At 41.8% G+C, this 25,122-nt stretch overlaps 1 protein-coding gene across 1 annotated transcript in view; it reads right to left on the bottom strand.

The window, feature by feature from the left end:
* Positions 1–575: 575 nt before the first annotated feature.
* The window catches only part of gemin5 (gem (nuclear organelle) associated protein 5), a 117,520-nt gene continuing 92,973 nt past the window's right edge, over positions 576–25,122 (bottom strand). Inside the window, exons 25-29 of the mRNA XM_084331589.1 lie at positions 12,044–12,304; positions 9,036–9,201; positions 6,813–7,407; positions 3,833–3,920; positions 576–2,158 (exon numbers count right to left, since the gene is read on the bottom strand). Coding sequence (XP_084187715.1) covers positions 1,994–2,158; positions 3,833–3,920; positions 6,813–7,407; positions 9,036–9,201; positions 12,044–12,304 — 1,275 coding nt within the window. The 3' untranslated portion in view covers positions 576–1,993. The remainder of the gene's footprint in view (positions 2,159–3,832; positions 3,921–6,812; positions 7,408–9,035; positions 9,202–12,043; positions 12,305–25,122) is intronic.

The following is a 25,122-nucleotide window of genomic DNA, read 5'->3' as shown; positions in this document are numbered from 1 at the left end:
ATAGCTTCTCACCCAATCCAATACTACCCCACTGATCACATATCGTTCCAATTTCTTGATTAATATATCATAATTTCGCATTTCATTGTATACTTGTATGCCGTGACAAATAAAACTCTTGACTTGACATGATTCATAGTATCGAAAGCTTTTTTGAGATCAATGAATACTTGTATGCGTGTGTGAGGATGAGAATGTGTGTGTGAGGGTGAGAATGTGTGAGGGTGAGTGTGTGAGGGTTAGTGTGTGTGTGAGGGTGAATGTGTAAGTGTGTGAGAGAGTGTGTTTAGTTGTTATTCAGAATGAATATCTCACTAACTCTAATCAGTAACTGATGAGCTGCTCTGCCCCCTAGTGGCGGCTCACAGGAAATACTATGACTATGACTTATTTAAAAGAAAAGAAAGAGTCTATTGCTTTGCGTTAATTGGTAACATAATCTCCATAAATACAATTATCTTAGTATTTCACCTGTTGGACTGACCTCCATTTCCCAGGGATTATTACCAGCCAGCTTCCTCTCAATTTACGATAAAATACAGTGTTTACTTGTGATTTTGTAATGAAAGCTTTTATTTAACATAATGATATACAGTATACAACATGCCATTAGGACTAGGTGCTTTTCTTTCCATTTTCTGCTGCGAAGTGCATAAAGTCACACACGAATAAAAAATAAACAACCTCAGACTTATAACGTTTGCCAAGGAAATATTACTTGTTTAAAGAGATAATCATGAAAGAAATCCTTAACATGAAACATATTTGAGGTGAACTTAACATGAAACATATTTGAGGTGAACTTATCATGAAACATATTTGAGGCCAACTTAACATAAGGTCAATTGAGGTAAACTGCATTCGTTTTAAAGCAATTTTGATGAAAAATAAGACTTAACTCAATAAAATCATCCGTTGCCATTTCTTATTTATAATTAGTTTATGTTTCAATGATTCAGCCTTTTAAGTAAACCGTCTTGAAACAAGTCATCAACAAATTATACGTTTCTTGACACCAGCATAATAATGTGGTAGTTAAGTGACATGATGTGACCCAAGATATCTTGAAATAAGGCTGAGTTGGGTAGTGTAGAGGTCTAAGCACTCGCAGTGAAACTCCTCGCTGTCAGGTGAAAAGAAGTGGCTGGCAACTCCACATGTATCAGAGGAGGCGTGTGGTAGTCTACACCCTCCCCAGACTCACAGTAGGGCAGCATGTGGTAGTCTACACCCTCCCCAGACTCACAGTAGGGCAGGATGTGGTAGTCTACACCATCCCCAGACCGACAGTAGGGCAGCATGTGGTAGTCTACACCCTCCCCAGACCGACAGTAGGGCAGCATGTGGTAGTCTACACCCTCCCCAGACCGACAGTAGGGCAGCATGTGGTAGTCTACACCCTACCCACGCCGAGTAAGGTAAAGGTGAAGACTGAACTAAGGGAGAGTAAGGTAAGGGTGATGTCTGAAATAAGGGAGAGTAAGGTAAGGGTGATGTCTGAACTAAGGAAGAGTAAGGTACAGGTGATGTCTGAAATAAGGGAGAGTAAGGTAAGGGTGATGTCTGAAATAAGGGAGAGTAAGGTAAGGATTCATAAAGTCACCCGACACTTTCATTATTCTACCAGCCAACGCTTCAAACATAAACATTCTAAATTGGTTTATTTCCTGTTGCACGACCGTGTGGAAAAGCCCACAGGACAGCGCTGGGACCAGGATTCTATTCTAGTGAATGAAATGTTTAAAACGCTAGTCGGAGCTCAAGTGGTCGTTCACTTCACCCCATCCGTGAACAAACCCTCCTTATGTAAAAAGAAAAAAAAACCTGGAGCAAGTTTGCTAATGTAATAGTGGACAGGAAAGAAACTTGGACCGGCTTTTGGCTGGCGCTAGCTTCCCACCCTGGACTGTATCCACGACACATTCAGGAAAGAAACATGGAGCAGCGTTTAGCTGGCGCTAGCTTCCCACCCTGGACTGTACAAACGACACATTCAGGAAAGGAATGAACGGGAAGCTTTTTGGAGGGAACCGGACACTCCGTATTTGTGGAGGAGCTCCTTGGCCACACGCTGCTGAGAGTCAGAGACCATGGAGGAACATCTACTGAGGTGCAGGAGGGCCAAGCAACACTCCATAACATCTGGCCGAGGAAACATCTGAGAGGAGAGAGAAGGAGAGGAGAAGAGATGAGAGGAGGGAAGGAGAAGAGATGAGAGGAGGGAAGGAGAAGAGATGAGAGGAGGGAAGGAGAAGAAAGGAGGGAAGGAGAAGAGATGAGAGGAGGGAAGGAGAAGAGATGAGGAGGGAAGGAGAAGAGATGAGATGAGGGAAGGAAAAGAGAGGAGGGAAGGAGAATAGAAGAAACGAGGGAAGGAGAAGAGATGAGGGAAGGAGAAGAGAGGAGGAGGGAAGGAGAAGAGAGGAGGGAAGGAGAAGAGAAAAGAGGAGGGAAGGAGAAGAGAGGATGGAAGGAGAAGAGAGGAGGGAAGGAGAAGAGATGAGGGAAGGAGAAGAGATGAGGAGGGAAGGAGAAGAGATGAGGAGGGAAGGAGAAGAGAGGAGGGAAGGAGAAGAGAAGAGAGAAGTTTGTTGTTACCGTAGTATCTATAAAATTATACAATGGCATGCAAATTTCTCGATTCTGATTGGCTGAAACAGTCAAGTTAAACGTGGGTATTTGTTATAACCCCCGCTCGTGGTCCCAGGACCCGCCCACAACCGAATTACAATCAATCCACCGTGCGAGTTTTTAGAACTGAAAGCAAGATGGCGGACAATAACCTTACGAATGGATATGTTGACAGCGTCATAACGACTAAATCAAAAACGATTCTGTCACAGCGAATGTGTTTGTTTCTTACACAATGTTGGATTATGTAATTGGTTGGTCATGAGTCATTGTGGAACAAATAAATATTGCGCGAATTGATTGATTGATTGATTCATTGCAAATTTGATTAATGTCCGCCTTGTTTCCAACTGGTTAAGCTTAGGCACTCTTTTTCGAAATCGCCCTCTTTCGAAGTCGGTTATGCTTAGAGTTTATCTTTAGAGCAGGGCGATAGACCAACAGCCCTGATTCCAAACTCTAAGCATAACCAACTTCGAAAGAGGGCGACTTCGAAAGAGTGCCTAAGCTTAACCAGTTTGAAACAAGGCGGACATTAATAAAATGTGCAATCAATCAATCAATTCAATAATCCATGCTCACTTAAAACAGCGCACCTCCCAGCTGCTTCTATAGAAAGTAGACTTTTTTCTTTTTTTTCTACCTTCTATAGAAGCATCTAAGAATGAAGTTCTATAGAAAGTAGGTTTAAAAAAAAAAAATAATAATAATAAGTTGGATGTGTTAGTGAGAACAGTTGGATGTGTTAGTTTGTTGGATGTGTTAGTGAGAACAGTTGGATGTGTTACTTGAGAGACAGTTGCACTTCCGAGCTGCTTCCACACAGAGGCAACTTCTCTTTTTTTTTGGGAACTACTTTTTCTGCGGATGGTTGTCAATAAATCTTCAATTAATGTGTGTTTATTGTATAGCAATAAGGTTGGATGACATCGGCCATTGTATAAAAGCATTACATCACACGACAGAGTGTGTTATAGAAATTAGATCACGCCTATGGGGGTCTAACGTAATGCTCAATTGCACCAGGTCTGTATAGATGCTCAGAAGATTCACTGTGTCACTGCAGCTCAGATATCTACTGTATGTTTTAGAGTTGTACCTTCACTGTGTCAGGCAGCTCAGACCTCTACTGTATGTTTTAGAGTTGTACCTTCACTGTGTCAGGCAGCTCAGACCTCTACTGTATGTTTTAGAGTTGTACCTTCACTGTGTCAGGCAGCTCAGACAGCTCCTTGGTGTATTCAGACATCTTGGTTGACAGGGACAGCAGGCTCTCCTGCTCAGCAGCTCTGGAGCAACACAAAGCACACATTTAGGACTTGAACACAACTGAGCATAGGCGGCGGGTAATGAAGGCTAGGCTAGGCCTACCCAAATGTTATGCTGGGACTTTTGAAATGTATATAATAATGTGCACAGGCTGCAGCGCAGCATTATATATAGGCTATATTGTGTGTGTTGTGCTACAGGCTGGTGACAATTAAGCAAGGTGTCTCAGGCCGGCCAAGGTGTCAATGGGTAGGTGGCGACGTTTAACATTCCAAGCATTCCATGTACAGGCAGTAACCAATCACACCGCAAAAGTAATTCAGAAGCTACCAGCAGCAGCACTAGCGATCGCATTCGTGAAGCCACAGCGAGCCCTGCCCCTGGGCATAATAACACCCGATCACCTGAGGCTTCAGGCGGCAATGTGAGGAGCGATGGGCCGGGAGAGGGATGCAACCATAGGCGACGGGTAATGAAGGCTAGGGTAGGCTACCCAAATGTTATGCTGGGAATTTTGAAAATGATATATAATATATGTGCGCAGCATTATATAGGCTACTATATTGTGTGTGTGTGTGTGTGTGTGTTGTCGCTGCAGCCCCCTGGTGACAATCTGGTGATTATGGGTAGGCTCCAGAGAGAGAGGTTAAATAATGTAGCCAATCACATCCTGATCCCGCAGCAAAGCATTTTTTGTAAATATCTGCATTCAAAATTTCCGCCCGCCAATCGCTTTGTAGCGAACACCATGTGTAACTGAGGGGTACAATTCCCTGACTGTATTACTAGATATGATACTTACTACCACTACCTTTGTACTTTATATTCGGCCACCCAGTACTCGGCATAAATATATTATGATAAACACTCTCACGTAGATGAAACGGATCCAACACAAATGTACGAAGTCGAAGTATGTATTTATTCCTACACAGCAATGGTGTGTAGAGCAAGCACTTAATCACTTAATTACATTTATGAATTGAAATAGTATGCACTTTTATGGCAAAGAGTATTCGTCGGTATATCAATAGAGAATGTCCAATCTCTGATGGCGCAGGTGGTAAATATACGACCTGGAATAGTTAAGGAATAACAGCAATGATACTTTAATGATTATAAGACTGGATACACTAGGGGGGTTAATCCGGTCGCTTGTAAGACAACAGGAGTAGGAGGGGGGGGGGGGTAGAGTCTGGCTGCCTCGTCCGGCTAAGGGTATCCTGGGTGAACCCACAGTAGTGCAGTTCAATGCGCCAGCGATCCTTGGACCACAGATGAAAGCAGCTGGACTCTCTGTGGGCCGGCTCTCTCCGGTCCACGGAGGAGAGACGTGAAGCGACCTCGTCTTGCAGAGCGCCTCCTCACCTTGCGTCCTCTCCAGGGGGGGGGGTTCCAACACACGGCAGTGTCGGGGGTCTTTATCCATGGAATAATCACTGTACACAAAGCATAATCCGTGCCTGGGAAGGCGGGCTGTCGTCGGTAGAATAATCCGGTATACAGGTCCACTTGCTCGTCGGCTCTGGGGCTCCTCGGGTGCAGCCTCACATGGGGTCGGCCACCCTGGATAAGCAGCCAGTTCTCTGCCCGAAACGATGGGGTACTGACTACGATAGTATTCTCACCGCACGAAGCACTACATATGAATGGACTATTATTAGCTTAATAGACTACGTCCAACTCGACGATATAGTGCCAAATATGACTATTCAAATATTAATATACACGATGTCTCAATACCGATGGTAGGCCGAACTTGGCCTTACTCCCACACGTGGCGTCGCGGGGAGGCTTTACGTCTGTCACTCTATTGGAGGGTAAGAAACTGGACTAAAAAGGAAGTCCTACTTTAGTAGCGCAGTATATATACGCACTATGAACAAATAGTACCGTTAGTGGTGCGGTAGCCAGATTCCTACGCGGAACTAGGACTTGTTCGTACATGTTGAGCGGTACGTTTGAACTGGGTCTGGGGGGTATGGCAGCCTGGCACCAAGGTCTCGACCAATAGTAGAATGGAGACTATTATGGGATGTTCAGTAGGCTAGAATGGATATTCAATGCATATTGTACAAGGAATATACAAGGGATATCAGGGAATATTAGAGAATATACAAATACAATTAAATATATATATACAAATAAATATATATATTCGGTTTAATCTGGCCCTTCACAACACCATGAGTGCGCTATTTTGAGTCAAAATTCAAAAAGCTAAATGGATATACAGTCTTTTTCCAAGGCAACATATAAACAAAGTAATTCAGAAGCTGCCAGCAGCAGCAGCAGCTACCCCTGGGCATAACACCGGATCACCTGAGGCTATTGTATGTTGCTTTATCTTGGCAAACAAGGGCTTGCTCTACGACGGCATGATGAGTCAGACAGAGTTCATCAAATCATGGAAACTTTTTAGAGCTACTGTATGTACATTGTTTTCAAAGCATGATGAGATCCAAATTACGAAAAACGTTTCCTTCATTGCCGTCGGCACCGCAACTTGTGAATGCAAAGTTCCGCACGATTTACAACTCTAGCTTCCCCTAATATTCGGCTCACCCGCCAGCTATGCAACTGAGCTTAAAAAGGAAAAGGTCAATAATAAAAGGGAGACGTTTTGACTTGTGTATGGCTGTCATCTTTACACTAAGAGCCTGACCGATACCGGATTTGTGGGACAAATGCTGAAACGCATGAATTTATTACGGTATTTAAATGCTGAAACAGAATTTGTGTCCGACTTTGTGTCCCTCCCACTGTTGACATGTCATGATATGTCATTATGTCGTATATCTTGTGAAGAAAATAATTAAACATTCATTCTTACGAGTGTGGCACCCAACTATTTTGTACTTTCTCCAAAACAATTCAAGGAAGAAACAAACTTGGAGCTAGAAGGCTTGTACCGTTTCCCGGTATCAGCAGAGCCTGGGCCGTCTGTGGATGTGGTGGAGAAGGTCTGGATGGGGGCATCCGCTGCCTGGCTCTCCCCAGTCCTGGTCTCTGTTCCCTGGGCTCGGCTGTGCTGAGCCAGCATGGAGGCCAGTCTCTCCTGGATCTCCGCCATGGCCCTCTGGGTGGCCTGGTGGCCGGCATGAGCCTCGGACAGCAGAACCCAGGCATCGAAATCACTCCTCCCACCTGCATCACCGATCTTACAACCAGCCGGCATCACCGCGCTCTCAGATACTCTGGACGATGATGGATCGTCGTTAGTTGCTTCACTCTTCGCCTCGTCTCCAGCGCAGGTTTCTGCTGCAGAGCTGTTGTGGCTGGTTGGCTGCTGGGTGCTACCTGATCTGTTGTGGCTGGTTGGCTGCTGGCTGCTGCTACCTGATCCGTTCTCTCCTCCTGCTGTAGGCAGGACACTGTGGTGCCACCAGGCTCTGTACAGCAGGTGGTAATGTACACACGCCTGCAGACTTCCAGCAGCAGCTTTGGCCTTTTCTCCATTAAGAGACAACGTTTTGGGATATTGAAGGGAACAAACGCTGACATTACCTGAGATTAAAAAAAAAGAGCACAGTTCATACCATTTAATTACTACTGGTAAAAAGAGCACAGTTCATACCATTTAATTACTACTGGTAAAAAGAGCACAGTTCATACCATTTCATTAGTACTGGTAAAATATTTAATTACTACTGGTAAAAAGAGCACAGTTCATACCATTTAATTACTGGTAAAATATTTAATTACTACTGGTAAAATGAGCACAGTTCATACCATTTAATTACTACTGGTTATGCATTAATTTATTATTTAATTTGATGATTATTTCAGTGACTGTCTCCATCCATCCATCCATCCAAATGACCACCGTGCTGCGAGGCTTCTGTAGTAATGCATCAGTGAATAATCAAAACCTCTTTCTTCCCATGTGCAAAGATTCAATGCTGTGGATCTATGAGAGATATGGGCCTTTTTCAGGAAATAAGTTGTTGTCTGAGAAAAACAGATTTTCAAATGTATTCATTCATACTTTTTTAGTTTATTATATTTCTTATGCTGATGTACAGTAGTATTGTAGATTTTAGAGTGGAAAACAACCACCACCAAAACAAAGAATTACAAAGCATTTGAATAGTGATTTGGTATCGATCGATTGAAGCTTCGAAGCATTCGGGGGTCAGTCAGCCCACCCACGTGACCATCCATCCATCAGTTCATCTATCGCCTAAGGAAGTTCCAAGTCAGCCAGAAGATTTTTAAGAACTTCTACTCATGCACAATAGAGAGCATCCTGACTGGCAATATCACCTCCTGGTTTGGGAATAGCACCGCACAAGACCGTAGCAGACTACAGAGAGTGGCACGTTCAGCCGAACGCACAATTGGAGGGGAGCTTCCCACTCTCCAGAACATTTACAACAAGCGGTGCATGGGTAAGGCTAAGATAATTATCAAAGACTCCAGCCACCCAAACAACTGCCTCTTTGAACTGCTGTAGTCAGGCAAGTGATACCGGAGTCTCATGGCAAGCACAGAAAGACTCAGAAGAAGCTTCTATCCCCAGGCCATCAGGATGCTCAACGAACAATAACACTATGTAACAACCATCAAATGCACTCACAGCACACACATCCACACACTCACTTTAAACAAACAACTCACTGCAGCACCCACTTTACACACTTTAGAACACCTAAACACACTTTATATTTATTGGTAAAGAATTTGCACTACAACCCATACCTCATTACACCTTACTATAAATTGTACCTCATCCCATTTCTGCTTTGCACTATATAGTATATTGTATAGTATATTGTATGGTAACTCAGTTACTTCTACTCTGCATTGAACATTGTACATATGTACATACTGAACATTTGTGCCTACGTACGTGACTTCTATTTTTACTTGCTATACTTATTTTATCTTATACTTATCTATTTTTGTCTAGCACAGTCTCTGGAGCGTAACAGAAAGAAGCATTTTGTATAAAAGTATTCTGTACTTCTGTATGACAACTAATAAAGAAACTTGAAACTTAACCCTTTAGTAATTTCAAAACGCGAAAATACCAGATAGAAATATATATATAAGAAATAATAATAAAACCCCCCCCCCCCCCAAATTTTTTATATAAACAAATGTATAAAAAAGTTCCAAATACAATACAATACCAGGCTCAGGGAAGAGAAGCGAGCAGAGTTCAGCAGAGAGAGAGAAGTGGGCAGCGTCTCTGCTCAGAGCCACCGCCTGCCAGATCTGTCCCACCACGGTCTCGTCGTCCTGGCCCAGCCAGCTCAGCACGGCCTGGGAGAGGTGCAGCGCCACGCAGCTCAGCACCTGGCAGAGGGGACGGGACACCGCTTAGAACTGCTCTAAGCCTCTTTAAAACCAGGACATATATCCAAGTGCATTTTTACTTCAAATTAATCTTCCGCTCGTGTGGTCCGTCGGTGGACCGCAAATGACATCACGTCATAAATCAAGCTCTGCAGACTGTCTGACAAAATTATAATTTTATTTTTCAAACGTATTCAAGAATAAACATCATAACCATGTCACAACAGCAGTTATAATGTATATTTTCATCAATACGTTTGTTTACCAATAAGTGTTAGTGAGATTTTAGTTTTCGTTTTTGTGTTGTGTCGCGGGGATTGGCCATTTTGAATTAAAGGCCGGTTGGGAAATGTAGTCATTTTGAGGCCATTTTGAAGAGGACATCCAGAGCTTTCAATGAGCGTTGGAATAAAAAAATAAATACACTTCCCAAAGGCCTCTAGGTCCCGGCAAGCAAATTACTTGTTATGAATATCCTTTTATTATCTTATTACTCGGGATAATATACCACAAAACTGAACGTTATTGGCATATATAGGAGTGCAGTTAGTTTGTCTCCCCTATTTTGAGCATTTAGCAACAATCCGCATTGCAAACAGATTCAAAATGGCGGACTTGTCGCAAAAATAAGAACCTACTGTACATACAGTAGATTTCATTCTCTGTTCCTTATGCACGCCTGGTGATACTAAATCCAAATTGAACTTGGTCATTTGAAAGATAAGATTTGGCACAATCCATAGATGTGCGAATTGGCTATAATAAGGTAATTTATAAGCCTGCTATTCTATATTCTATAATAATATTTCAAATAGCATTGGTCCGGATGGGAGAATTCAGTACTGTATCTACAAAACGTTCTGTTTAATCATCTTCCCTTTATTAATTTCCTTAGTTTTTTGTACACGTGATCTCAAGAAGGTACTGAACGAGCTCAGTGGTGGTTTTTCCTGTCTGGTCATTTTTAGCATGGTGTTATTCATGGTCAAAGATGCAATCATAATCTAATCATAATTCATATTCTCCTTTGTTTCATCACAATTTAAGCAAGCTTAGTAATATACACAATATTTCTGACACTGGGAGTACATTCACTGAGGTCCATAGATGTCCCTAGATATCAAGAACATGCAAATGGATCTAGTAGAAGTGGAGCAATATTCCATTTACTTAGGTATGTATTTTAGGCGGATTTTCTGAAAATAGGGCTCCGGGCTTAAGAGGTTAAATAGAAGAACATTAGGTATAGAATAGCAGACAAAGATTAAAGAAGCAAGGGAACAATTGAAAGAGGCACAGAGACAGACAAACTAATTATATACAATCAGTGCTATTAACAGGTTAGTCCTACTGACGTGTTTATATGACGTTATTAACAGATTAGTCCTACTGTAGTGTTTATATGAGGTTATTAACAGGTTAGTCATACTGTAGTGTTTATATGAGGTTATTAACTCATTGGACGCCAAAAACGCCCATGCGTTGAATGCCAAAAACGAGTATACTCGTTTTAATGTTTTTTTTTTTTATTATTATCATATTAAACCCGACCTTGTGTGTGATCCTGGTAACCCTAACATAATTAGAATTTAAATGACGATCAAATCCCAATAGGTGGCAGTCTCGCCTACCATTTGATCTGGGCTAGTTTCCTGTGGGGGGGGGGGGGGGGGTTACTCACTGGCCACAGTAGCCACTAGCCAGCAAACTGCCTCTGCAATGGCGACGCGTGGAGCAAACTATTGGAGATTATTATGAAGAGGACAAAACGATCACACTTATGGATGATAAGGTGTGTTTTCACCAGTCTACATTGGACTCAGCACTTCTGGTAAATCATAAAAATACTATAGTCAAACCGGCTGTGGATGTAACGTTATCTGTTCACCGCTCCGCGGTAGTCGCCACCACCAGAGTTGAGAGCACTCCAGAGCCAACTAACGCTCGGCAATGGCGATCACGTAATAATAATAAATCAAATTTTTATAGCGCCTTTCATGAAACCCAAGGTCGCTTTACAATCACAACAAAAAATAGGGCTAGGGAAGTAGGGGAAAAAGCAAACTATTGGAGATTATTATGAAGAGGACAAACGGTGACGATCCATCCATAACATAAGGTGCGTTTTCACCAGACTATGTTGGATTCTAGTATTTTCAAACAGGCTGTGGATGTAACGTTATCTGTTCACCGCACCGTGGTAGACGCTGCCAGAGCCAACTAACGTTATTTATTTAGATTGTTCCTGTTCTGACTCAGACGCTTCGGAGCAGGAGTGGACAGGGTTTTGGCGGACTTGCTGACAAAGGTAACGTCTATTTTACCGAACCCCATCATAAAACATGCCTTTGCGATGATCCCAGCATCAGAAAACGAGTCTGACGATATGGACTATGGCATAAACTTCAAACTACTACTCCTCACCTTCAAAGCCCTCCATAGCCTGCTAGCTATTCATATTGTTCCTAGTTTCCCCTGTAGTTCTATGTTTCTTTTGTTTTCATTCTGCCTACTGTCCGCGACTTCGGGTTTTTTTTTAATAGAAGTGCGGTACCACCGCATCCCGCGGTGATTAGCCACACACAACCGTGTGAGAAAATGTCATACCGCGACAGCCCTACTTACTGTAGAGTTCAGCGGTTCTCGAGTTACATGCCGATATGTCAGACGTGCGACTTTGTACACGCGAGCCTCAGATTACCACCCCTGACTCCAGAGACTCTTGAACTGTCAATCATTCGCCGATTGCGAAAAATACCACGTGGGGTATCATTGGAAAGCTACACTCATTGACTACATCCCTACATACAATAATGTTTTGGGACTAAAGGGAATAACTCACCTGTCTCAGCGGTGTGTTCTGGGTAAGCGGGGGATTCTCCACGCCTCTCAGATGCAGCAGGAGAGTTTGGATGGTGTCGAGTGCGGTTGACCTTTCGGAGATGTCAAACTCTTCCTCCCAGACCTGTCTGATTGTGTCCTGGATGGTGGCGTGACAGGGAGAGCCCCAGGGGTGAGCGGAGACACAGGACCACGTCACAACTCTGGACTCGGCCAGGGTCACCGTGAGAAGCTCAGTGACGCAGAGATGCAACCTGTGAGCCTGCAGGACAACAATACAGCACAGAGAAGTTAAAGGGATAGTTCAGATTTATGGACCCGTAGCCGTTTCTTACTTACCAATGATGATGCCGATAGAGTCCTCTCAGCAAAATCCATTCTGTTTCCTCATACAAGCTACAAACTAGGGATGTTAACAATTAATTGAAGATCGATTGATTGATCGTTAAGGATTTACTTGAACACAACACATGACATTTACTCTATCTACTATCAAACAATGATATGTTAATGATATGCAGTGCCATGGACCTCCACAGACGGTGAAAGAGGAAAAGTGAGTGTCTCTTAACTTCATGAGCCAATAAAAACGAACAGATGGTGCATCCGTAAAAAAAGCGACACAGAGAGAAAGCCAGTGGTAATCACGTGTTTTGAAGACAAACAGAGATATATGAATGAGTGCTCTGGTGGGAGGGGGAGATGTGTGTGGAAGAGAGGCAGAGCAGAGCGCAGAGCTGCACGGTTTTGTTTTGGAAAATGAGAGGTCTTATCTAGAAGAAAACAAATCAGTTGCTCAGAGCACAGAAGCCAGAGTGTAAAAGTGTATTGAGGAGGAGGGACAGCTTAGAGATGGAAAAAAGACTGTCATGACAGGAGACGGTAACCGCTGAGACGGCTTGCCTTAAACTGGCAATGTATACAGAGGGTCGGGACGGTCATGACAGGAGAGGAGAGGCCTGATGGGGGTTTACCTTAAAGTGCGTAATTATGTCTATCGGGCAGGAGTGGTTATAAATAAATTTGTCCGAGATAGCATCCCCTTTCAAGGTAGATAGGACTTTGGAGAGAGATAAACACAACGCAGAAACTACATGAACACAGATGAAGAGGTGATACTGGCTGATTATGGTCAAAATCTAACACCAGGCTGGCAAAGCTGGCACGCCAGTACCTCTATATACCTGTATTTTTGGACTGATTGTGATGCAGGCTGCATGCGCTCCCATCTGACCATGTTGATATGTTGGAATCGGGACCATGCATGTGAGTCAGTTTTAGACAGGCTATTTATTAGGGGTGGAGGAAAAAATCTATACGTAGTAGTATCGCGATACTTTGCGTGGCGATACTGTATCGATACAGGGACGGCAAGTATCAATATTTAATTATTCATAAAAAAAAAATGTGTATAAGGAAGTTGCATTGTTCATTTCAATACATTTAATAGTACAGTAGTCCACACACACACACACATGTGCATTCAGTTAAGTTGGAATATGACTGTAATACAAACAGTTCAGTTTGTCAGGTACATGCAACATAGATTACAGTGTTTACATAATTATGTCTGCTTGAGAAAATACCATGTTCTGCAATAAAAATTATTGAAGTGAGATGAACAGACTGAACTTTATTTTATTAGATAAAACATGTTGACAGTTTTACTTTGCAGTTGAAAAAAGGTAATAAATTAAATTTGATCCAAAAAAAAAGAAAAAAAAATCCGCAATACTCAGCATATCGCGATATATTTAGTATCGCGATACTATCGTATCGTGACACAAGTATCGCGATAGTATCGTATCGTGAGGTCTCTGGCGATTCCCACCCCTACTATTTATGTTCTATGTAGGCCATCTTGTTGCAAAATAATAATAATAATAGCCTCATTAACACTTTGACTGCCATGAAACGTCTTTTCACGTCATTGCTGGCCATGCTCAAGTTGCCGGGGGACGCTGTACAGCATCCTTATATCAATATTTCAAAAATCTGCGATCGGATTAATATGTCCCCTCCGCTGGCCTGAGATCCACCAGCAGGACCCACTGAGCTCTCTGGCGGTTCAGGAGCGCCATCTGGTGGCCGATCGGCGCAATCGCCAAACAGGATGTTGAATAGAGGTTGTCATGACGACCGTAGTACTTCCGGGCGCTCGCTATAGTTCATGGGACTCTGGCTCGTCACGCTACACGGTGATCGATTGGCAATAACTCGATAAACAACATGATTTGGACGTATATACCATTATACAAGCTGGAGATGGACCGGGTAAAAATATATCCCATAATGATAAGATTTCTACTCGACGATGATCGCCCAACGGCGCGCGGAGACTGGGGTGAGTTTCAGCGTGTAACGTTACCGTGTTCGATACTAACTGCTATTATCAACATTTGACCCACATTAGATGATTGGTATAACGCTGCCCACGGAATTATAAACGCCCCCTCGCCCATCCGGTCAACATCAGATGACGTGTAGTAACTTCTAGAAGTACGTCTACCGTACTTTTCGCACTATAAGCCGCACCGGACTATAAGCCGCAGCAGCTAAATTGAATGATGTGTACATATATAAGCCGCACTGGACTATAAGCCGCATGTGTTTTAATGTTTAATTACCATATGTAAGGAGTGGAGCCTGCGGCTTAATTTGACTCAACACGGGAAACCTCACCCGGCCCGGACATGGAAAGGATTGACAGATTGATTGCTCTCTCAATTCTGTGGGTGGTGGTGCATGGCCGTTCTTTTATTGAGCTTTAAGTTCCCACCTCTACAGAGAACGACTCCCATTGGGACACAATACTGTTGGACAAATAACAAGAATTAACTCATTTGTATTAAGTTTAGCAAATAAGGGAACAGATAAATAACATTTCAATGCAGTAAAAAAAAGCAATATTTTGATTTTCGGGTTTTGTCCACATATAAGCCGCACCGTTATATAAGCCGCAGGGTCGAAAAATGGGGGAAAAAGCCGCGGCTTATAGTCCGAAAAGTACGGTAGTTGGAATTTTTTATATCGCGCTGATTGCCATCAAACTGTATTTCATCATCAATATAATGCATTTGGGGCTATATATCACGTTCTGGAGAAAGCTGCAGAAAGAGATGAAAACATACTTATACATTAGACCATACTTTACTATGAATATGTGAATGAAAAAGTTTAACGTTGCTACACAATGAACAATACATATAGGACTTTGAATGGGCCCTAATAATGGCAATGTAGCAATAGAATTTAAAAAGTTATAGCCCTGCAAAGAAGGGGACTTTCTCCATAGACAAATAGCGTTGGCAATCTATGGTATATCATGAATTTAATCTTAGGCAACCAAAGTGTTAAAAATACTATTGATGCTTTGTTAGTACAGTTGGGGCGGGATCCACTAAGAATGGATTGCGGTGGAAATTGCACAGTTAACTGCACGGGGTTTGCGCACGGTATCAGCTCCGTCTTTGTGAGCTATCCACTAAGGACATTGCGCGGATGAGATACCAGCACAGACACGCCCATTATGTGTTTTAAATATGTTTGCTCCTGATCTGCTCCAGTGCAGTTGGCTCGTGGAGCAGTCTGCACTCCTGACAGCGCTGTTGGCAGATATCAGGAAGGGGAAAAAGAATCCCGAAATGAGGCATAGAATGAGGCATAGACATAACGTATTTTTCACCATTAGTATTCCGTTAATTTCGTATTGGATTTTGTTTACTTCGTAATGTATAGAGCTTGCTTAATTTGTATTTTCATTACACATTGCGTCCTGTTTTTGTCACTATCTTTCGTCATTGCATTTGTTCGTCATCCACAAATAAAATATTTTGAGCAGACCTGTCCATATTGCAGAATATTTATACCGAATTTGGGCACTGTGCCAGTGAAGATATATTATAATTAACTAATATTTTGAGTGAGCAAGTTGTATTTAATGTTTAGTTATAATAATAATAATAATATGCAGGTTATATTATCCTATGTGCTGCTTAATATAGCCTACATAAACAAATCTGTCTATTTATCGATACTCCCATCAATCGACAATCATGACGTTGCATTACTGCTGATCAGCACGCCTATCAGAAATAAATGTTTACTGTATGATAATCTCAGAACCAAGCATTTGAAATTACATGGCTTAGTGCTTAGCCTTATAATAGCGTTCACTGCCAGACTTGGAGCAAATCACGCATCTTTGCGAAGGCTATCTCGGCCTGGGGCTGCATATTTCTCAAACAAATCATATACCGTTTATACGATCTATTTTCTGGTGTTCCAACAAAACCTCAATCAACAAAATCCGTCCATAGATTCTGGCTGTACAGGACGAAATGTAAGGTGGCATAGTCAGTCGCTTATAGCCTCATTTATAATAGCGTTCACTGCCAGACTTGGAGAAAATCACGCCACTTTGCGAAGGCATGACAAAATGTAAGGGAGCGTCCTTATTGCATAATTACTACTGTACTACTGTAACTTTTCCCGCGACAACACACCCCTCTTGACAATTTAGGCACTGTGTCAGTGAAGATATTTTATAATTAACAAATATTTTTAGTGAGCAAGTTGTATTTAATGTTTAGTTAGGATAATAGAACCTGCATTATACCCCAGATAAAATGTTTCATTGGCCTGCTTCCAGCATTTACTCCTCACAGACCGATGCCACGTTAAGGTGAGACACCCCAGGTGAATAGGCAAAACAAATATTTGAATAGATATCACTATGAAACTTTCCCAGTTTGTTATGTACATAACAACTTAGAAAAAATGTATTGCAAGTTTTCTGAGATCTTATGTTTATATATGCAAAATAGGCATTACCTCATTAAATATGCACTAATTTGCATATCGCTGCTGGCGGGACAAAACCTTGTAACTCCAAAAACCCAACTTTTCAGCAGATGAAAAAAACTAACACAGATTTGAGGGCGAATAGAGTTACGAGGTTTAGACAGATGATTGGTTTAATGCTTTCCCATTGTGTAGACTTTGTAAAACCACACACATGGAGGATGATCTACTGAGTTGATAAAAAAATATAAATAATAATAATAAAAAAAATGGGAGTTACAAGGTTTTGTCCCGCCAGCAGCGATATGACGTTTGGGTATAAATACCAACATTGGATGATGCCAGATTTTTTTTAATGGTTTCATTATGGTGACACATAACAGTGAACTTTTTACAGAAGGGATTGTGGATATGTCTTTTTATCATCCCATGAATCAGGAAATGCTGACTAGTCATAAAAAATCTATTTTCGCCATGTTTTTTGGTCTAAATGTACTATAAATCAGGCTATGAATGATATATCAACAAACCCCTCTGTAAAAAGATGCAGGGTATATATACTGTAGGAAGAAATGTGGAATGTATGGTGTGTGTAGGTGCTATGGAATGGTACATGTCTACCCTTGCGTGTAAGAAAAACGCATAAAAACTAATTTTTGGGAAACCGCCTTCAAAGTTCTGTATTGTAAAATGCCATACATTTTTTTTTAAACAGCTATTTACAAACACAATACCTAATCAAACCATTAGTAATTGACAACCTAAACACATGCCTGATAACTGAATAATAATAATAATAATAATAATAATAATAATAATAATAATAATAATAATAATAATGATGTTATTGAACTGAACAGAACTACACACAGGCTACAAACAGTGTAGTAACAGTGTAGTACAGTGTAGTACCCCCTAATAGGCAAAACAAATATTTGAATAGATATCACTACTTTCCCAGTTTGTTATGTACATATAAACTAAGAAAAAATATATTGCAAGTTTTCTGAATTTTATGTTTATATATGCAAATGAGGCACTTCCCCATTAAATATGTGCACATTTATGAATGCAATAAGGCAAAATGAAGTACAATTTTTTACCTGCAAAATCAACTCTGCCTCTCTTTGTTAACTACAACAAGCAATGCCGTTTGTTATTTAAGATGAGGTCGGACTCTGCATCGACAGATTTGTGTTCATTGTGCTGCTTTTATAAAGCCTCAAATGACGGCTTACAATATTTCATGAAAGCAAAGGGTTTAGTTTGTCTAAGATTTAAAAAGGTTTAAGCTTTACAGCACTGACAATTCTCTATAGTATTTTTTATAGTGTCCCGACCCATATAAAAACATGTTAATAAATTAAGTCGAATTCTGCCTTTGTCTCTATTAACTACATATACATATTTATATAATTGTTTGCTTTATAGACGAAGGTTGCAACATAATTATGTAATGTAATGTTGTTGGCTGTGTAACGGAGAGCAGCCGCCCAGGCAGCGCAGCTCCCGACTCATTATTAATTAAATTAATTAATCCAATCCACTTTATTTATAGAGCACATTTAAAAACAACAACGTTGAACAAAGTGCTGTACAAGTCCCCAAAAAAAATTATAATCAAAAAATAAAACAATAATATATATATATTTTTTTTATCTCGAAGCTTCGAATTAAAATCGAATCTCGGCCCCGAAGCTTCGAATGCCAATTTTTTTTTCGAAGGTCAGCCCTAGTGGATAGGGAGCATTTTTGGACGAGGCTCATTTGTTCCGCCCATATTAGCTTATTTAAATATGCGCCAATTGCACCGGACGCAATGCTGACGGAACACAGTTCCCACCTCATTTCACCCGTTGCACATCCTCTGTGGATAGAAAACTGAGTTTCAGTTTTTCAAATATATAAATGGTCAATAACGCTGGCGCCATTGAGTAGAGATGGGAAAACAGTGTGGCGGTCAATGAGTTAACAGGCGCCCCCAATACTTCTTTTGCAAACCAAAATACTATACAGTACTTTATACTTATAGCACATGCATGAGCCTAGTCTCTTTCTAAAGATGACATTCTGAAGTTTCTGATACAATAGAGATAATTCACTTTTAGTGCTAAATAAATAGAGTAACATAGGTCTGAACTTGAGTTGTAGAAAAACTTGTTACTCACGTTTTTCTGTAGTAGTTAGTAGTCCAGAAGTAGTATTTCCCAAAAAATGTGTATGGCTGAAAAAACATGCTGAGTCCATATCAAGTATTTTGTAGTACATGTCCAAATTGTATACAAATCCGTTCAGAAATTAGTGATTAGGAGCGATTTTTGTAAAAAGTAAAAAAAAAAAAAAAAAAAAAAAAAGGCTGCTGAAAACCATTTTCTCATCGACTAATGCATTCCGCAGAAATTTCTCTTCCTGTTTGCGCTTGTGACTTTTCACCTAGATCCCTGATTCGCTCATTCCCATTTGGAAAGCCAGACTCGTTGTTTACAACCCTGTCCAATAATTTTCGAGATCGCCAAATGATTGACGGAGGTAGAGCCTCGGGAGTCGCGGGTGGTATTAGAAAAAAAGAAAAGTCTGCCGTGTACGCCTCATATATGAGGCGTACACGGCAGACTTTTCTTTTTTTTGGCATGTAACCGCTGAGCGGATTTTGTTGCCTGAAACGGCAATCGACAGGCAACAAATAGGGCTTTAATATATTTAATATATATTTAAATCTATATATTGTATTAGAAAATAATATTGTATGCACACTCAAGTCGCTATAGGTCGCCAAAGTGGTGTGTCGTGCCGGTGGGCAAATCGTCCTCAAGAGGACCCTATTTTCTGGAAATCCGCCTAAAAATACATACCTAAGTAAATGGAAGATTGCTCCACTTCTACACGGTCCATGCATGTTCTTGGTATCTAGGGACATCTATGGATCTCAGGGAATGTATTCCCAGTGTCAGAAATATTGTGTCTGTTACTAGGCTTGAGTAAATTGTGATGAAACAAAGGAGAATATAAATTATGATTTTTCTTTGCATCTTTGACAGTGAATAACACCATGCTAAAAATGACCAGACATGAAAAACTGCCACAAGCTTTCTTGAGATTGCATGTACAAAAAAATCTAAGGATAATGAATAAAGGGAAGATGTTAACAATTTGGTTGCCAGGCTTATTTACATCATTATACCATCCTCTGCCAGCTCTATTTGTCTATGGAGAAGTTCCCCTTCTTTGCAGGGCTATAACTTTTTAAATTGTATTGCTAAATTGACATTATTATGGCCCATTCAACGTCAAGTATCTATTGTTCAGGGTGTAGCAACGTTATACTTTTTCATTCACATATTCATACTAAAATACGGTCTAAAGTATAAGTATGTTTTTATCGTTTTCTGTAGCATTCTCCAGAACGTGATTTATAGCCCTAAATGCATTATATTGATGATCAAATACAGTTTGATAGCGATCTGCGCGAGATAAAAAATTTCAAATGGACGTGCTTCTAGAAGTTACTACTTATCATCTGATGTTGACCGGATGGGGGGGGGGGTTGTTTATAATTCCGTGGCCAACGTTAGATGATTCATCTAGTGTGGGTGATATGATCATTAGAGCAGTTTGTATCGAACACGTTAAAAAAAACGCTGAATCTCACCGTAGCTTCCTCGTAGCGTTGGGCGATGAGCTGAAATATTCCTATTATGGGATGTTGAAATATGCGATCCATCTCCAGGTTGTATAATAGTATATACGTCCAAATCATGTTGTTTATCGAGTTTTTCTTTTTTTATCCACTTTTTCTCGCATTTTCTATATTTTCTCCCATCCCAATTTCGTATCATCCAATTCAACCCTCCCCTGTCACGAACGCTGTTTCTTGCCTCCCACAAGCCGGCTGCAATGTGGACTAAGTCATACATAGCACAAGTCCCCTCCGGTACTTGAGGTAACAGCAGTCGCATCTTTTCACCTGCGCAGCTCGATCTCTCAGTGGCGAGGAGTAACGCGTGGGAGGCTCACGCTGCCCCTGACACTTCCTGATTCTACTGCGCAGGCGCACCAACCGACCTGTAGGAGTCGCTGTCCACAACGCCCGATCCCCACCCATCAGTTTCCCACCCCCTAATACGGCCAATGTGTATTAGTATGAACGACCAGCTAAACTGAAAGCAATGTGGAGCGCTGGGCTTGAACAGGCGAGCCCAGCGTCTCCGCATTCATGGCGAGCGCCTTGCCCACTACGCCACGTAGCCGCCCTATGTTGTTTATCGAGTTATTGGTAACTGATTGCTATCCATTGTGTCTAGCTCGAGTCCCGGGACTATTAGCGAGTGATCGGACCGAATTGGAATGAGCACCAGCTTCCGTTTCCGGTTTCCGGTTTGAGCGATCCGCCGATCGGCAACCAGATGGCGCTCTTGAACCGTTGGAGAGTTGAGAGGGGATCAACAGTAGATCTCAAGTCTCCGGGGGAGAAATATATATCAATGACGTGGTACGGCGTCTTTGGCATAATGAGCATGGCGGGGAATGACGTGTTAAGGCGTTTTTGGCAATCAAAGTGAGAAGGTTTTGTAGATACAGTACTGAATTCTGCCATCCGGACACATGCAATTTGAAATATTATTATAGCATATAGAATATCAGGGCGGCTGGGTAGCGTAGCGGACTAAGCGCCTGCCTACCACCGCAGAGACACTGGTATCGAATCCAGCTGTCAGCGGTACCTCCGGCTTGGTCGGTCGTCCATACTAACACAATTGGCAGTGTTAGAGGGTGGGAAGCTGGTGGGGTGTGTATCCTGGTCGTTGTAAACAGCGACTCCTACAGGTCGGTCGGGGCGCCTGCTCAGCGAGGAAGGGAACTGAGGGAAGTAGTGTGAGCCTCCCACGCGTTACGCTCCCCCAGTGAGAGCCCTCACTGTCGGGTGAAAAGAAGCGACATGTGATAGTATCTATCAACCCTCCCTAGACCGGCAAGTGGGGGGCAAATGCGCGCAACGACCAGAAAGGGAGGGAAGGGAATTGGCATAACGACTAGATTGGGATGTGGGATGGGAGAAAAACACAGAAAAAAGGGGGGAGAAAAAGTAGATACAAAAAAAATAATATAGAATATCAGGCCTATAAATTACCTTATTATAGCCAACTTGCACATCTATGGATCGGGTCAAATATACTCTTTCCAATGTCGGAGTTCAATTTGGATTTAGTATCACCAAGCGTGCAGGAAGAACAGAGAATGAAATCTACTGTATGTACAGTTCCATTCTTATAATGGATATAGCTCCGCCATTTTGGATCGGATTGCAACAGGGATTGTTGCTAAATGTTCACAGAAGGTAGACAAACTAACTGCGCTCCAATCTATTTTGTGGTAGATAATCCCGAGAAATAAGAGAAATAAAAAAATAATCCAAATCCAAGATGGCAGCATGTCAGTGTTTCTGCTCAGTGTTTGTCTGTTAATAGTAAAAAGAAATATGGATTTAGCACCATTTTCTAAATTTTTACTATGGTTTTATGTTGCTTATTTATATAGTTTGAAATACCTGCTTTGCCCTGCAAACAGTGGCCGATTCCTTATCTATTGAGAGCTACTCTACTCTCCAATCTGCGGCCTACTCAGCAGCAGCCCTCCTACTAGTCTAATTCCCAAACAGGCTACAGCTGCCATCCACCACCAGGCCCAGGCAGGCTACAGCTGCCATCCACCACCAGGCCCAGGCAGGCTACAGCTGCCACCCACCACCAGGCCCAGGCAGGCTACAGCTGCCACCCACCACCAGGCCCAGGCAGGCTACAGCTGCCACCCACCACCAGGTCCAACCAGGCTACAACTGCCACCCACCACCAGGCCCAGGCTACAGCAGCTAATCCACCAAGCAAACATAAATATGTATCTCCTTTTTTGCACACTGCTGGTTCTAAATCTACCTGGATTACCCCAGGTCCAGGAATTGAAGCAAGGACATGTAATTGGATTTCCCACATCAGGTGATATGGAGTTCACAAGGACTTCAGCTGTACCCACACACCAACTCCATGAATATATCTCCTGCCAGATATATTTGTCTCCTAAGATTGTACACATGATGAATTTCCAAACTCTCAAACTGCTATATGATCTGCTCGACTTGTCGAAAAACACGACTCAGTCAGGTAACAGAGAAATGCACTCTTCACACTTACTTTTGATATCAGGAAATGTGCAGTCCAACCCCGGCCCAAATGACTGTGTACAATCCCTGCAAACTCCCATGGACTTTAAAATCAGATCAGGCTTAGGCCTACTGCACTTAAATGTCAGAAGTCTGCTCCCAAAAATGGACATGTTAAAAACCTGGGCGGATGCGACAGATGCGGATGTAATGGTGTTGTCAGAAACATGGCTTAAGAAAGGGGTATCAAATGAAGAGATTGCCATTGGTGGCTATAATGTTTTTAGATCAGATCGAGTAAATAAAGGAGGGGGAATTGCGATCTATGTGAAATCCATCTACAACAGCACTGTCACCCTGTCCTTGACTAAAGCCAAATACTTTGAACTATTGGCTGTCAAAGTGAACACATCCAGGGTGTCTGATGTCACCATTGTTGGCTGCTATAGACCACCCTCCGCTGCAAGCGGCGCTCTCTCTCTCTCTGACATCCTACAGAAATTAAATGTTTCAGAGTTTATTCTTTTGGGGGATTTAAATTGGGATTGGCTGGCTTCGGCCTCTGAACCTTTTAAAGACATATGTGATTCCTTAAATCTTACACAATTGATTTCCGCCCCAACTCGACCCAACCACAAAGCGCCGCAAAAATCCACACTATTGGACATTATTATAACAAACTGTCCACACAAATACAACGCCACAGGGATTTTTTGTAATGAGGTGAGCGATCATTGTGCAATTGTGTGTGTACGCAATACCAAGCTTCCTAAAACCAAACCACGCTTTATATTTAAAAGACTTTTTAAAAACTTTGAAGAACAAGCTTTCTTGCATGATTTATATCATAGCGACATTGAGAAAGTTTCCCTCATGTCTGATGTTGATGCTGCTTGGGATTATTTTCTGATGACATTTATGTCTATTTGTGATAAGCATGCCCCCATCAAAAAGTATAGGACCAGCGGAAGAGATAATCCTTGGTTTTCAGATAATATATCAACTTCTCTGAGACAAAGAGATGCTGCATGGGCAAAAGCTAGGAAATCGAATGCCCCTGGAGACCGGACCTCTTTTAGATCTCTCAGAAATACACGTTTGATTAGAACATCAAAATAAGAATTCTATTTGAAAGCAGTCACTGAAAATCTGAATAATCCAACAACATTTTGGAAATTGGTTAAATCTGTAGCTGGTACAAGTGATTGCGCCAGCCTTCCAGACCACCTTAAGACAGATGGCAGGGATTTTTAATGAACATTTTATCTCTGCTGGATCAGTTTTGAATAATTCTGATACTGTGCCCTACACCTCGGTGGGATGCCCAATGGTGCCCCCGGCTGTAAGCTATGTTGTGAATCCTTTCCACTTTAAGCCTATCACTGTCACTGAAGTCTGTAAAGCCTTGAAAGACATAGACTGTAAAAAGTCAGCAGGTCCGGACAACCTACACCCAGTCCTCCTAAAGACAGCTGCTGATTTTATTGCTGAGCCCATTGCCTCAATTTTTTATCTTAGTTTTGTGACTAGTACCATCCAAGTGTGGAAGTCTGCTTTTGTCCTTCCATTATTAAAAAGTGGGGACCCCTCAGATGTTAATAATTATCGCCCCATTTCTAAGCTCCCTGTCCTGGCCAAAGTTTTTGAATCCTTCGTGAACATTCAACTAAAGCAATTCCTATTAGAAAATAACATCCTAAGTGAGGTTCAGTCAGGCTTCAGGTCTGGACATGGTACCATAACTGCAGCTATGCTAGTGGCTAATGACATAATCAACACACTTGACAATAAACAACATTGTGCAGCATTGTTTGTTCATTTATCAAAAGCATTTGACTCTGTAGACCACAAACTATTACTGGATAGACTGGACAACATTGGCATTGGACAGGAAGCGGTAAATTGGTTCAGAAATTACCTCTCAGACAGAACACAATGCATATTTGCAGAGAACTACAAATCAAGTTTTTTAGAAATCAACAAAGGTGTTCCCCAAGGGTATATTTAGGCTACGGTTTTATTCTCTATTTTTATAAATGACCTGGGAAAAGCCAAGATGCATCTTTATGCGGACGATACAGTCCTGTATACAAGTGCTCCCTCCCTTACTCAGGTGATTGATA

The sequence above is a fragment of the Notolepis coatsorum genome, assembly GCF_963971535.1.
Source record: "Notolepis coatsorum genome assembly, chromosome: 16".
Lineage (NCBI taxonomy): Eukaryota > Metazoa > Chordata > Actinopteri > Aulopiformes > Paralepididae > Notolepis > Notolepis coatsorum.
Note: the sequence above shows the minus strand (reverse complement) of the source record. Positions and strands in the feature narration are given on the sequence as shown.